The 14363-nt window shown below is 63.3% G+C and overlaps 2 protein-coding genes across 3 annotated transcripts in view; one reads left to right on the forward strand and one right to left on the reverse strand.

Annotated features, from left to right (window-relative positions):
- UBE2O (ubiquitin conjugating enzyme E2 O) overlaps positions 1–5213 on the forward strand; it is a 62596-nt gene extending 57383 nt beyond the window's left edge. For both annotated transcript variants that reach the window (XM_083805487.1, XM_083805488.1), the window contains exon 18: positions 1253–5213. In XM_083805487.1, the coding sequence (XP_083661613.1) occupies positions 1253–2016 (764 nt within the window). In that variant the 3' untranslated portion in view covers positions 2017–5213. The remainder of the gene's footprint in view (positions 1–1252) is intronic.
- Positions 1525–13825, reverse strand: SPHK1 (sphingosine kinase 1). The gene is made up of 5 exons (XM_083805558.1): positions 13281–13825; positions 9076–9225; positions 8734–8828; positions 8367–8482; positions 1525–7917 (listed from the first exon to the last, which is right to left on the reverse strand). Exons 1-5 carry the CDS (start codon positions 13765–13767, stop codon positions 7146–7148), a joined length of 1620 nt encoding a protein of 539 aa, XP_083661684.1. The 5' UTR covers positions 13768–13825; the 3' UTR covers positions 1525–7145.
- Positions 13826–14363: the final 538 nt, after the last annotated feature.

Genomic DNA, 14363 nt, shown 5'->3' on the forward strand with positions numbered 1-14363 from the left:
ATCCCCACTGAGTCACCCACCCATCCTACTTTGGGCATATTTTTGCACATGATGCTGGTGTTTACACTCCTTCTAAAGCAGAATAATCAGGGGTGTGTCTAGAAAAGCCCCAGGGCTTCCTGTTACAGAGCTTTGCCCTATAATATCTAGTTTGAGAGCAGACAGACTAAATCAAATCTCCTCAAGGCCAACTTTCTATGCAGGGAGCCCAGGAATGTGACTTGAGAAACCTTTGACACAGAACAAGGGCTGCTGCCTCGGGTCCACGGGCGGCTCCTGAAGTCTGTCTGTTTGTATCCTCCTGTGGGGGGACAGCGCCATGATAAAAGCCTTGTCTCATTTACAGAGCTGAGGATCCAAATTTAGAAGGTGAAATACCGAATGTTTTACGGGAGCAACCTGGTGCTAGTGAAAGATCTCCTCTCTCCCTCCTGCTGCCTGGTCTTTGAGAGACTCATGATCTCACCTCCACCGGCAATAATGCAGCCCGTGGCAGGGTGCCAGCAGCCTGGCAGCGTTGGTGCCATTGCTCCATGCATGTAATTAGACGAGGCCAGAAGCAAGCAGAGAAAGCTCGGTGTCGGTGACTCGTCACTTCATGTGCTCAGTGCTGCCCTGGTGGGACTGTACTGGATAGGACGGTCAGATCAAACAAAGCCTGTTACCAAAGACTGGATTTCTTTCTCTTTAAGAGAAGGAAGAGAAAATATTTTAAAAATGTTTGGGGTGTTTGCATTATGGTTTTTTTGGCAGTAGATTTGCTAGGAGAGGGAAAGTTGCTGTGAAATCCTTCTCCTTCCACCCTCTTGACCTCCTCTGTTGTTGCACGCCGTCTGCATTACACCAGTGGAAACCTCTTTTTGCCAGCCAACGCTCTTGAATGCTGCTCTTGGTGGTGTCTGGAGTCCTCACCGCCCTAGCAAAAGGCCACAGAGCCATTCACAAACACAACTGCTTCTCTTTTGTCGTATTGGTCCAATGCATCTTGCAGATTTGTTTGTCCAGCCTGGCCTCTGCTACCTGCCTGAAGCCAAAGCACAGCTTCCCTGCAACACATCTCCTGCAGTCCTTCCCCCTGCTGCCGGCTTTGCATCAGCGTGGCTGGAGCTGAAGCTGGCTTGGCCTCTCGGCGAGGCGCTCCTGTGACCCTCAAATGTGTTGGCAGAAATCAGGGCCCAGCAGCATGGGCTGCGGGCAGTGATTCACAGTGAAGTTCCTTCTTTAACCCGCTGGTCTCCCTTTCTTTTGGCAGGTCTTATCTTAGTGAACGAGCCCTATTACAATGAGGCAGGCTTTGACAGCGACCGGGGCCTCCAGGAGGGCTACGAGAACAGTCGCTGCTACAACGAGATGACCCTGATCCGCGTGGTGCAGTCCATGATGCAGCTGCTGCGCCGGCCGGTGGAAGTCTTTGAGCACGAAATCCGCGAGCATTTTCGCTGCAACGGCTGGCGCCTGGTGTCCCGCATCGAGTCCTGGCTGGAGACGAACGAGCTGGTGGAGAGGAGTCACGAACAGGCCAACGGGGCGGATTCTGCCTCCCTCCTCTCCGCCTGCGGCACCCTGGCCGAGAGCCCCGGAGACAGTGCGGGATCGCCGGGGGAGTACGGCAGCTCAGCGGAGCAGGGGGCAGCAGCCGAGCTTTCTGATTCGGCGCTCGACGGGAAGGAGGAGCTGGACGACTCGGAGTTCACGACCTCGACGCCCAATGCCGGTGATCTCCAACAGTACTCAGACTCGGAGAGCACGGGCCAAGCCAGGGGGTCAGACCTGGCCAGAGACCGAACGGACGAGGGGAAGGCTGCCCAGGACTCTGCCTCGCAGCCTAGCGTGAAACCAAAGAAAAGGAGAAAGAGCTACAGGAGTTTCCTTCCGGAGAAGAGCGGTTACCCCGATATTGGGTTCCCCCTCTTCCCTTTGTCCAAGGGGTTCATTAAGAGCATCCGTGGTGTCTTGCAGCAGTACCGGGCTGCCTTAGCAGGGGCCAATATCCCAGAGTGGACAGAGGACAAATAAACCATCAGGTTAGGGACAGGCAGGTGCAGGGGAGAAGGGAAAGCAGCAGAAAGGAAATTGGCAAACGCTGTTACCAGTAAACTGGCTTCTCCTTCCAGCTTTTCTTCCTCAGCTTGGTTTGTTCCAAAGAAGGTGGTAGGCCTGATTTGCTCCTCCGAGGAAAGGTTGTCTAAGCATGAATTTGCCCCCAGCCCTCCTTCCTTCCCCCTGTCCCATGTACGTGCTCCTCTTACGAGTTTGACCCTGCAATGGTAAGATTTGAGACCTGCACAGAAGCAGTCTTGCAGCCACGTTCCCTCTGCACTTTCATCTTGGGGCACCTTTCCACCCAAAGACTCTTCCCACCCAGCGCTACGCCCAGCGGTCCGTGCTGTTGGGGTTCAGGCCAGGAGAAGGGATTGCTGTAGTCTGGAAGCGAGGGGCGATGCCCTCCCACTCTCTCATTTTTCTCTGCATTACCATGGGTTTTCTGAAGCCGACCCAAGCTTGGATGTACTTAGACATTGGATTGTGTTTGCATTGGAGTTGTCTACACCATACAGAGTTGCTCTAGTCTTAGTTGTTCACCAGTAGCTACGAGGTTCTTCTGATCAGGACTTGAGAGGCAGAGCAGCGCTCAGCGCCAGTCCCCGTGCTGCCCTGGGGGTGCTGCGGGGTCTCCATCTGCTCCCGGGGCTTCTGGTCGTTCTGGAATCGGATCCAGCCACCCACACTCTTTATTCTCCAGAGTAAGGCAGACTTCCCCTTCCCTACCGTGCATGCCTGTCTTCTAGAAGTAACGGGATCCGGGGTTCTGCCCTCGTTAACTTGCTTAGGTATCTGAATCTTTTGTTCCAGCCAGCCCGGCTGCCGCACGGCGCTGCGCGTGCCCCGGTCCTCAGCCCCACGTGGGGAGGTGGTAGCGAGCGATCTCGGGGCCCGTTGCAGATCTCTGGCAGCTCGTCTGGCTGGTGAGCCTGGCACGGCTGCTGCTTCTCCATCCCTGGGCTGCAGGTGGGGTGTTCGGGAGCTGTTTGAGGCAGGGTCACCCGAAGGGAAGGAGCTGGCGCGTCGTGGCGAGGCCCCGTTGCAGCAGCAGTTGGGGATGGTTCCTGCGCCGTTACTCACCCAGTAACGAGCACGGCAGGCACTGGTGTGGGCTGTTATCAGCTCCTCCCCTGGCCAGCTGTTTCCTGCGATGGCCTGGATGTGCCTGGCTGGTAGCAGTGTGGGTACAGCACATACCCCCTTCATCTCCACCGCGGTGCTTCCTAGGAAGCAGCCGCGCTGCAGCAGCAGCAGCTCCTGAGCTGCTGACCTTCAGCACTTTGAGGCGGGGGCTTGCCAGAGCCACGGTGTCCTGGCCGAGGCACCTTGCTGAAGCCTCTTTCTGGGTGTGCACGCCTTTATTTTTTCACTTCTGGAGCTCAGCAGGTCGCACTCTAGCCCTGCTGCGTTTGCCCAATGCCACAGCGTTGGAGAACCCCCAGCATCCCTGCGGAGCACAGCGTGTCCTTCCAGCTGGGCGCCGCTTCCCCGGGAGGGAGTCAGGCTGGGCGTTCAGGACAGAGACAAATCCTTCCCTTACTCGAGCTCAACGTGACTGCGTCCCCTTCCCTCCACCCTGGCCAGGATCTGGCCTCGTTTAGAAACCCCGAAGAGCAGCCCGGTCTCGGCACGTTTGCGCAGTGCTTCCTGCTACTTGAAACCCCAGGGTCGGAACCCAGCGGCCTGCAGCCTCCTGCCCCCGTCGTGCCCCGGAGCCTGCCTGGAGGCGCAGGCTGGCTGCACCAAGCCCTCCCTGTGTCACGTCCCCTGCCAGGGTTTTCCAGGGCCTGTCCCGGAGCTCCAGAAGGAAGCGGGGCTTGGCTGCGAACACCGCTCTTGCAGGTGGGTCGCCTGCGCCCTGCTCCGGTGCCGGCAGCCCTGGGGGCCCGGCAGGCAGGGGGTCTGCCAGGGGGTCTGCAGGGCCCGGGGAGCTGCTCTGAGCCCCGGGCAGGGCAGCCTGAAGTGCAGGCGTACCTCAGGGCTGCTTTCTGGTGCTGAGCGAATGAATCCCTTTGGGAGTGAGGAGGGGCATCTCCAAAACACGAAGGGCCGACTGGGGCAGGAGGGTGAGGCTGTGTTTCAGGGCAGGGGAGGCAGCCGGAGAGGCTTGTTCCACGATTAAACCTCTTGCTCACCAGGCAAAGTTGCAGTTGGTGACCTGCAGGCACTGACTCCCCTCGCCCCCCGTTCCCCTTGCCGCGCTGTGGCTGTCCTGACCCCGCTCCATCCAGGGCCAGGAGGGAGCTCTGGCCACTCTTTGTTGGAAACAGCAGGGCAGAGAGAGAGAAAACCCTTTAGGGCCAGACGTGACTGGGGTGGAGAGGCAGAGGAGCTCTGCAATTTCTTGCTCCACCCTCCCTTCACTCCCTGCAGCTCATCTCACGGGGAAGCGGTGGGCAGGGGTCGGTGCCAGCACGGGGGTGGCCAGGATTCGCGCCCCAGGTCCTCCCCTGTGCCCAGGGAGTCTCCTCGTTGGCCTCCGATCGTAACCAAGAGCTTTTGCACAGGTTCCTGGGGCTTCCCACCGGGGAAGGTGCGTGCTGGCCTGCTGGAAGGGGACGCTGCTCCCCGCTGCCCCTCGCATCGCTCTCCATAGCCGGTGTCCCACCCCGAGGCGTGCGCGGAGGTTTACAGATTTTCTAAGCTTTTGATAATGTGAAGCTCCTGGGTGACGAGGTTGGTGGTGAGCACACTGCAGCTATGTAATTTTTTTGTGTATGTATGTAATATTTAAGGGTAACAAAATTTAAAAGGCTAAAACCTTAAAGAAAAAAAAAAAGTAAAAACACAAAAAAAGCCAAAGCATGATGCATATTGTTAGCCTTAAAACTGGCTACACGACTGTGTGATGTACAAATAAGAACAGCCTGTAACTGTTTTAAGTGCTGGGGTTGGGGAAGAAGCATTACAAAATCAGTTTGTAGCCTTCATTCTGTACAGTATTTAAATGAAAAGAAAAAAAAACCCACGACCTGACTATTGAGGCCATGCTTAGAGGTGTGTCGTTCACGTGCAGATGTGGATGCTTGGTTGCTTATGATATATGTATAAAGTGCTGTGTGACCATTAAAACTTTTTTTACCTGCAGATTTTTTTTTTTTCCGTTTGGCTAACCAAGGTGTAATAAAGGAGGGAAGATGACTTGCCATTAAATTTTGCCTCTGTGAGTAGCTCTGACTCTTTGTCTCTTTATTTTTTTCCCCTGGCCCTCGCCTCCCCTCCCACGTGCTGGGGCCGGAGGGGACCCCACTGCCCGGAACCGGGGTGCCCAGAGTGCCCCCGTACCGTCACAAACACCCCCCCAGAACCTTGTTTCATGGGATGCCTGCCTGGATTTTTATTCCCAGCGCTCTTGGGCCACTCCTGGTGCAGCCAGGTCCAGATCTGGGCGCAGCGCAGCCCCTGGGGGCCCCGAGCCTTCGTGGCCCCATTCTCAGCACCAAGGTAAGCGTGTGCTGGGCTGCATCGCCCCCGCAGGGACACCCATGGGTGCTGGGGGTGGGCGCTGAGCCCTCGCTGGTGGGTGAGGAGGTGCAGGGCACCGGGGTGGGCAGCGATGGCGGTGTTTTGAGGCTCGTGGCTTTGCTGGAGTTGTGTAAAACCAAGAATTTGCCTTTGATTTGAGGGTCGGCTGGCAGCTGCTGCCCTTCCTCTGGGCAGGGGGAGCCGCGGGGGCTCCTCTGGAAGGGCCCTCAGCTGCTGGCTGGCAGCCTGTGGGAGAGCTTGGGTCAAGAAAGGAAGGTTCTTTGTGCAGCAGAACGTGGGACCTGAGCCCCTGGGAGATCCCCCCAACCACCCCGCTGCCACCACCCAACCCTACAGGACCCAGGGACCCCTTCAGCCCCCAGACCCCTTGCGCTCGGAGGCAGCTCGAAGCCCCACACACATCCCCTGCCTGGGCAGAGGCCGGGGCTGGACACCGTTAGAGGCCAGCAAAGCCTCACCCCCCCATTTTTCTCTTTTTTTTTTTTTTCCCCCCACGGGGGAAGTTGCTGTATTTCGGGTCGTGGCTCCCAGCTGGACCCGGGACACCCCGGCCCCTCAGAGCAGGGCTGGGAACAATCGCGCTCTTCTCCCGGCCCTGCAATCCCACTGGCAGGGTTCGCTGATGAATAAATGCCAACAGCCCCTGCTGTTTACCCTCCTCCTTTGTACTCCGGCGCAGTAAATGAGCTTTAATTACTGCAGTTTTATACCAAAAAGGCTGAGTAATCCCTGCGCCAAGCCCCGGGAAGGGCCCCGAGTGAGGGCTGTCCGGGAAGGTGGAGACCAGAGCTCCCCGCAGGGCCCCGGCTGCGGCAGAGAGCCAAAACCGCCCGGCTCCCCCAAATGCCTCCCTCGCTCGTAGGCACCGAGCCGTTCCCAAGACGTCCCAAAAACATCCCTGCGCAGGGCTCGGCTCTCAGGATTCAGTGATCTCCTTGGGACGTGGGGCACAGACGCACCCCAGGAAGCTGCAGCCACCGCCCGCCCCGCTCTGTGTGAGCAGCGCTCGGTGCGTGGCTCTGCACTGATCCTGACCCCAAGGTTCCAGGGAGTAAAGGGCCTCAGCCCCTTGGGACAGCCGTGTGCTCAGATTTAAATCCCAGGGCTTTTTTTTATTATTATTATTATTATTTGTTGTTGGGGTTTTTTTTTGCAAACGCTAGGTATTTATTGCATTTCTCACAAGAATAAACTCTGCTTCTACAGGAAGCTTTGGGTAGAAACATTGTTTTTTTAAAAAAAATTTTTTTGATTTCTTTTTTTTTCATGTTAGATATTGGTCCTGACCGCCCCGGGTCAGGCTGGCTCCGTGGCAGGGACACGAGCGGTGCCACCGTGTGCCTCCGAGCCGGGGGGGGGGACGGGGCTGTGCCGGCGCAGCCGCCCCGGGCCCGGGGCCTCGCACCCCTCGTACCGCTCGTACCGGGGCGAAACGCGGGCGTCTCACCGGCGCCGAGTACCTGGTGGGGCTCGGGGCTCGTTTTTGGGTCCGTCCCCAAGAGAGTAAAGCTAAGCGAGGTGCCCGCGGCCCCGGAGAGCTATTGCTAGAGGAGGAGGAGGTGGTTCCTGAGTGGGAGGAAGGCTCGGCCGTGCCCGCGGCTCAGCGCTGCGGCCGCTCAGGAGCCGCTGACGATGCGGCAGAGGCGGCCGTGGACCTGGCCCTGCACGGGCTCGCAGGCCAGCGCCTCGCCGTCCACCGTCATGACGCCGGCGCTGCCCCGCGGCTCCAGGCGGAAGGCGCGGACGGGGACGTGGTGCAGGTGGGGGCAGCCCAGGTCCAGGTGCGTGCCCCTGCCCATGGCCAGGAAGACCTTCAGCAGCGCCACGCGGCTGATGCCCGCCCGCACGTAGAAGAGGTGGATGCAGCCGTCGTCCAGCCGCGCCGCCGGCGCCATCAGCAGGTTGGTGCCCAGGTGGGACTGGTAAATGGCGTAGACGCAGACGAACTCCTCCTCGGGGACCACCGCCCAGCTCGCCGGCACCGGCTGGCCCAGCGGCACCAGCAGCGAGTCGGCGGGCAGAGCCCCCTCCGTGCCCCCCTCCGGCAGCGCCTGGCCGTCGGCGCCGGGCGCCGGGGGGTCCCTGGGGGCCGGGGGGGCGCCGCCGTGCTCGGGGCCCGCGGGCAGGTAGGAGAGGCGGCCCTGGTAGACGCGCAGCCGGGCCAGGCACTGCAGGGTGCCCAGCGTGAAGCGCACGTTGCCCAGCCGGCGGTACTTCTCGCTGTCGATGTCCACGTCGGCGATGAAGCCCCAGCCGAAGCCCAGGAAGGAGAAGAAGCGCTTGCCCGAGGCCGTGCTCAGCGACACCAGGTCCATCTGCGTGTGCAGCCCCTTGCAGAGGATGAAGGTGCAGTTCGTCAGCAGCTTCTTCTTGGCCACGTGGTCGTTGCTGCGAGGGACGGAGAGGGTGAGTTTGGGGGCTCCTCCTGCCGTCCCAGCACCTACGTGCGGCCCCCTTTGGGGGCAGTGGTGCTGTCTTGGTGCTGGGATGCATCCCGGCTGGGTGAAGCCGCTAGGAAGGGGCAGCATAAACCAGCTCCTGAATTTGGGGACCGATGTGGGGCTGCCCAGGACAACCCCGCTCCCACCCTGGGTGTTTCCTGGGGTGCACGGCTTTGCACCTACAGCTGCTGCCATACGGCACAGCCAGCTGGACCCCGGGGGCTCAGCTCAGCCCCCGGCTCTTTTGGGTGAAGTTGGGCCAGATTCAGAGCCTGGAGGAGAGACAGGGCGTGGGGGGAGCTGGAAATGCAGGGGTGCAACCTGATGCTGGCAGGGACCGGCTGCGCTGCAGGGGGGTACCCGGGTGGGTGTCCCCGTCCCAACGCCCCCGCTCACCCTGCATAGTAGTTGATGGAGGCAGCCAGGGCGTTCCCGGAGCCCCCCGGCAGGATGCACAGCGGCTTCTTCATCGCCTCCTCCCAGTCCGGCCGCTCCATCAGCCCGTTCACCACCTGCAGGGACGGAGGGAGGGAGCTCGTCGTACCCGGGGCCGTGCCAGGACCCCGCTGCCCCCGCAGCGCCTCCGGCCAAGGGCAGGATGGAGGCTGTGCCTGCCCTGCTGGCTCTGAGCTGGGTTTTCTCTCTTTGCTGTTTCTTTTTGTCTACAGGTCTCAAAACTCGGCTCCTGCCCCCAGCACCCCTCTCCTCCCAGCTTCGTGCCCCATCCTGGCCGGGGGAAGCTGCCGGGCGCTGCCCCTCTCACCTCGTGGAGCAGCCCGTCCCCGGACATCACCACCAGCGTGTCCCACTGCGACAGGTCCTCGTCCCGCATCTTCTCCTGCGCGTGGTGGGGTCTCTCTGCAGGGGAAAGCAGCGAGAGCTGAGCGCCGTCCTCCGTGCCTCTGCCCTGCCTGCTGCCACCCCCGGGACCGCGATCCCAGCCCCGCTGTCCCCGTGGGGGTGCAGGATGTGGGGCAGGCCCCTCGCACCCTTCACTGGTGACACCTTGCCTGAATCCACCCCGTATAGGAGCCCGTCCCAGGTAGGTCCCCGGGTCGGAGGGGGTCACGGCGAGGGGACGGGGCAGGGGCACTCGGGGACTCACCGGTGATGAAGATGGAGGGCGTGATGTCGGCGTCGGCCAGCATGGGCTGCACCACCGCGTGGAAGTCATCGAGCGCGCGGCCGGCGCCGCTCTGCGGGTTCAGCAGCACCAGGGCATGGCAGGGCCGGGGCAGGACCCCGTAGCTGGCACCTGGTGGGGAAAAAGGGGCTCAGAGCCGAGGCCAGGGGGTGCCCGGTGAGCCAGGGCAGCGTTTGCTGCAGCCCCGCAGGAAGGGGAGTGTTGGGCGCGGACTGGGGGGTCCCCACTGGGAGAGCTGGGGAGCTCTGGGGACCCCCCAGGTCCCCCACGTTCCTGCACAGCGAGCCAAGGATGGTGACGGGGGTGAGGGCTGGGAGGGTTGAGGTCCTGATTCCCCACATCCCTCCAAGCTGGAGCGGGGCCAGGACTGACACCTGTGCCGACAGACGGACGCTTCTCTTCCCCCTGCTCCCCACGGGGCTCTGGTTTCACGCGCGATGCCCCCGGCCGGGCTGTAATTACAGGCCTGACAGGGGCGGTCGCTGCCCAGACCCTGCGGTCCCCGTGCCCCCTGGCTCATCGAGCCCCGGCCACGCTGCAGCTGCGCTCCTTGGGAGGAGCGGGGAAGAGCCTGGGGTGGCCGCGGGGCTCTGAGCGCTGCTGCGCCTCGATGGCAGCCGGTCAGCGCCGCGGAGCTCGAGGGCTCCTTGCAGCAGGGACAAGGGGGACCTGGCATGGGCACGGTCCATGAATACCCTGCAGCATTTCTGCTCTGGGCTCCCCGGTGAGCTCGGGGCTCCCCGGTCTGCGCTTGCTGTCCCTAGCCCGGTGTCCCTGGCACAGGTTCCTAAAAAAAAAATGAGCCCTCGTCCCCAGCAGAGCCAGGAGTGGCACCAGCAAGCCTGTGTTATATCCAAAAGGCAGCGATCCCACATGGGGAGCTCCTACGACGTGCCTGGCACTCCTGCATTCCCTCTAAACCCCTCCCAGCCTGCAGCGTGACCCCAGGTTTGGGGTCCCCCCCCGCTCCAACCCTGGGCCCCCGCAGCTGGCGGTGTAGGGGCCCCACGGGACCGCGCTGAGGTTTTGCCTGCTGACAAAGCACCGAGCTCTGCTCCGTCAGCGGCGTTGAGTCACGAAAGCCGCCGGCCGCCGTTTCCCAGCACTGCCCCGGGCCGGGAAGCCCCTTGCTCAGAGCTGGGAGCGGCCGCAGAGCGCGGCGATGGACCCAGGGCAAAGGGCGGCCAGCACGCGGGGATCGCCGCCCGTCCTCCTCCTCGCCTGCGCACGCGGGGCGATTTCGTGTTTATCCAGGCATCGTTGTACAGATAAACCTCCTGCCGACCGCAGCAGGGGAGGCCAGGCCGAGGGAGGCCACCGCGTGCGCCGCCTCCCTGCTGGCACCTGGCCTCGCCGAGGTCACGGCCACGCCGGGGCCTCCCCGATGGCTAGCAGGGCTCGGCAGCCCCAGCCCCGTGCCTGTCGCAGCCCCGGGGAGCAGAGCGAGCTCCCACGCTGGTTTTGGTGCTGTCTCCTTGATTTTCTGCCCGCAGGGACTGAGCTGGTGAGCCCTGACCCCGCCGGGGAGGCTGCGCTGCTCTGGGACGGCTCTGGTCTCCACCAGCCTCCAGCAGGCGCCTGTCTGTCTGTCCATCTGCACGCCTCTGTCTGTCCGTCCGTGAGCTGGGTCCGGTGCCGGCCCCGCCAGCTGTCCCTCGCCCTCCGCAGCTCCTTATCAGCTAGCACCAGGCAGGATGGGACCGAATGGGCCTCGGGGCTGGCAGCAGAGCGCTGCGAGCTGAGCTCACCCCAGCACACACCAGGAGCGATGGGCAGCGAGGTCTTGGCCCCGCCGGCCCCCTGAGAGCCTCTGTGCTCATGAACAGCACTCGGTCCTCTCTTGGTAAACACAGCCCAGGGCTTCGTGCTCCGAGCCAGGCCGTGGGGACTTTTCTCTCCTCTTTTTTTCTCTCCTCTTCCCCCCCTCCACCCTGGCGGGCGCGGCGGATTTCGGCAGCATCCCTTCCCCTTGCGCAACGCCGGCCGCAGCATCTCAGCGCTGCCCGGAACAGCACAGCCCGGCTGCTCCCCCGGCTCGTGGGCGAGCAGGACGGGGGCCGAGTCAGCAGGAGGAAGGGGCACGGCTCCGACCGCATCGCCCACGAGCCACGTGCCCTCTCCATGGCTCCGCTGACAGCTGGAGACGTGCGGGCAGCCCCAGCAGCTCGGCCGCGTTGCCACATCCCTCTGCAAGGTCCGGTTTTGGTGCACCAGGGACGAACTTCCCAGGCTTGCCGGAGGACAGGGTTGGGCTGTCCGGCTCCCCAGGTCACCCAGGTGGCCGTGCACAGCGAGGGGATGAACAAACACAATACGGGGGGGGGGGTCCCCCAAAATCAGTGCTTGTGCCAACATGCCATGACACCACGGCCATGCTGCCAGCAGCCTCCTGTTGTGGCCAGGAGCTGGATTCCTCCATCGTGACACCAACCCCACAAACCTGGGGCGGTTTGCTCCTGCCCAGCCAGCAGCAGGGCACGGCAGCGCTCGTTTCCCCCAGATTTGTGGTTATTAAGCACTGGGGGATTTTTTTCGGTTGTTTTTATCCTTGGGGCGAAGTCAGGCGGAGAAACCTTCCGCCAGCTGCAGCTCTCCGCGGGGCTTTTACCCCCGAGGATGCCGCAGCCGGGGGGCTGCAGGGAGGGTTTGGCTTCTCCCCGTCCCCCTCCCGAAAGGGCCGGGGTGCCCCGATTGCTTCTCGCACCCTGGCCCGAAGCTTTCCCGGTGCGGCCTTATCTGTCCTGCACACGCCGCCGGCTGCGCCATGCCGGTGCGTGCGGGCGCAGGGTGTGGCGAGCAGCGTTTGTAGCTCCGGCCCAAACTTGGGGAAGGAGGTTCGTAAATCCTGCTGGCCCTCAGCTAGAAAATAACTGCAAAATCCCGCACCGCCTTCCGCCGTCCTCCTTCCCCGGGCTCCCCCGAGGCCCCTGCCGTGCCGTGAGCCGCCCGTGCCCGAGCACAATCACGCCGCCTGCTCCAAGGGCGAGGGGTTTAAAACCCTTTGGAGACTCGCAGCCGCGGAGTTCGGGCTGGCAATCCGGCCGGGAAACCGGTTTCACCCTCGCCCCTTTCCGCCAGATTATTTTTTTTTTTCCCTTCTTATTTACTAAGAGTAGCAGAAAGTTGTTTTGTAGCTGCAGGTCATGTGAAAAAGCTGCATTTTCCAACCCGGGCGGGGAGAGCTGGGCTAAATGCGATGTGACAGGATCCCTCTAACCGCATGCCTCTTAATTTCCAAGTCTGATCAGTGCGACTGGACAGCTAAATAAATGAAGTAGCGCATATAATCGAATCTCCGCTCAGATGTTCTAACGCGTGCCGGCCTGCAGAAGGAGGGGGAGAAAACCCCCGAGCCAGCCTTGCCCCTTCCAGAGAGGGACAGACCCGCACCCCCCCGGGACCCCGCTGGCCCCAGAGGTTTTTCCCCACTCCCCGGTGACGGATGGGACCCGCCAGGGACAGTGAAGGTTCCCCATCCTCCCTTTGTCGGCAGCGGTGGCTTTTTCCTCATTAATGTTATTTTGAAAGGTTTGCTACTCAAAAAGCAACGCGAGAGGAGCAGGAGACGTGCGAGGGGGCTGTGGTGGGACCGCGTCCCTGCTGCCCCTTCAATTTAAGGGGAAAAGTGGGGGGAAAGCCCACGCCTGGCCCCGCAGAACCCCCGGGGGCTGCGGCCACCCCCGGCACTGGGGCTGTGCGTTGACGTCCCTGTCCCCTATACGCAGGGGGGCACCCAGGTGCCTGCGGGGGTCCCCTGCCTTGACCCTTCGGGGCCAGACCCCCCCTCCTAAGCCCCTCCAGCCCCCTCCTGGCCGCCGGTCCCACACCACGCACCCGAGGGGGGGTGTCCGGGTGGAGGGGGGGCCGCCCCCAGCCCCAAACCCCAATAATCCCCCCCCAGCCCCCAAATCCACAGCCAGCACGGGGGGGTCCGGCCTGCCGGCGTACGGGGGATGCTCGGTGCGGGGCCGGGCACGGGGAGAGGCAAACGGGGGTGGGGTGGGGATGGAGGGAAGGGGGGGGGGCAGCACCCCAAAATCACTGCCGGTGCCCCGAAGGCTGCGCCGGGGGGATGGGGCGGGGGGCTACGGCCCCACCACCGCACCGGGGAAAGCTTGGGGACCCCGGCACCCCACAGCCCCCCCGATCCCCCGGCCGGCACTCACCATCCCGCGCGGGCACGGCGGGCACCGAGAGCTCCCGGATCCGCCGGCTCCAGGCCTGGGCGATGCGGAGGTTCCCCTCGGCGTCGGGGCCGTGGGCGACTCGGAAAGTCCTCTGCAGGCGCTGGCGGGCGGGGGAGCCCCAGCGGCCTTTTCGGAAGGGATAACACACCACCGAGAAGCAGGCGGCGGACGAGCCGGAGGAGGAGGAGGAGGAGGAGGAGGAGGGGAAGGCCGCGGAGCCCACGCAGTCGGCCAGGGGCAGCGCGGCGCCGGTGCCGTCGGGGCGCAGCACCTGCAGCTCCCGCTCCGTCAGCGCCAGCGCCCAGGCGGCCGCCCCGGGGGCCGGCCCCGGCGAGAAGCGGCCCCGCAGCACCGCGTCCTCGCCCCCGCTGCAGCCGCCTCTTCCTCCTCCTCCTCCTCCTCCTCCTCCTCCTCTTCCTCCTCCGCCGCCGCCGGGCTGCGGGGGGGGTCGGCGGCCGGCGGCCATCGGAGCGCACCGGGGCAGCGCCGCTCGCTGCCGACACCCGCCCGGCAGCGGCAGGCGGGGCCGCCCGGCCCGGCCCACGTTAACCCCCCCCTTCCCCGGGGGTGAACCGAGGCGGCGCCGCCTCGCTCTCCCCCGGCTCTTTTCTTTTATTCTCTCTTTTTTTTTTTTTTTTTTTTTTTTTTTGGGGGGGGTGGTTTGCAGGGGGAGGGCGCGCACCGCGGGGCCCCGGCTTCATGGGGGTTTTTTTGGGGGGAGGTGCGGGGGGCTCGGTCTGTGCGCGGGGTGCTGGGGGAGCACGGTCTGTCCTGCGGTGCTGAGGGGCCCCGGGGGGGGTTTGGTGCTTGGGCTGCGCGGTCGGAGGGGTGCCGGCACCCGCACGCACGCAGAAAGGCCGAGGGGGGCTGTGCCGGGATCGGTTGGTGTGCGTCGTGGCCAGGTCGTGCCCCCGAGCCCCCCGTGCTGGGCCGAGCAGAGACCACCGGTATCCGTCAGCAGCCCCGCATCCACCCCCAGCCCCACATCCACCCCCAGCCCCACATCCACCCCCAGCCCCGCATCCACCCCCAGCCCCACATCCATCCATCCCCAGACCCACA

This window comes from Anser anser, assembly GCF_964211835.1.
Source record: "Anser anser genome assembly, chromosome: 19".
NCBI classification, from domain to species: Eukaryota; Metazoa; Chordata; class Aves; order Anseriformes; family Anatidae; genus Anser; species Anser anser.

What these genes read in the sequence shown, in the direction of transcription:
- SPHK1 (XM_083805558.1), bottom strand. Translation starts at nt 13,767, where the DNA reads ATGGCCGCCGGCCGCCGACCCCCCCCGCAGCCCGGCGGCGGCGGAGGA. An exon ending in GGGACGGGCTGCTCCACGAG is followed by an intron (nt 8,483 to 8,733) that starts GTGAGAGGGGCA and finishes CCGTCCCTGCAG; the next exon opens with GTGGTGAACGGGCTGATGGA. An exon ending in TCCATCAACTACTATGCAGG is followed by an intron (nt 7,918 to 8,366) that starts GTGAGCGGGGGC and finishes CGTCCCTCGCAG; the next exon opens with CAACGACCACGTGGCCAAGA.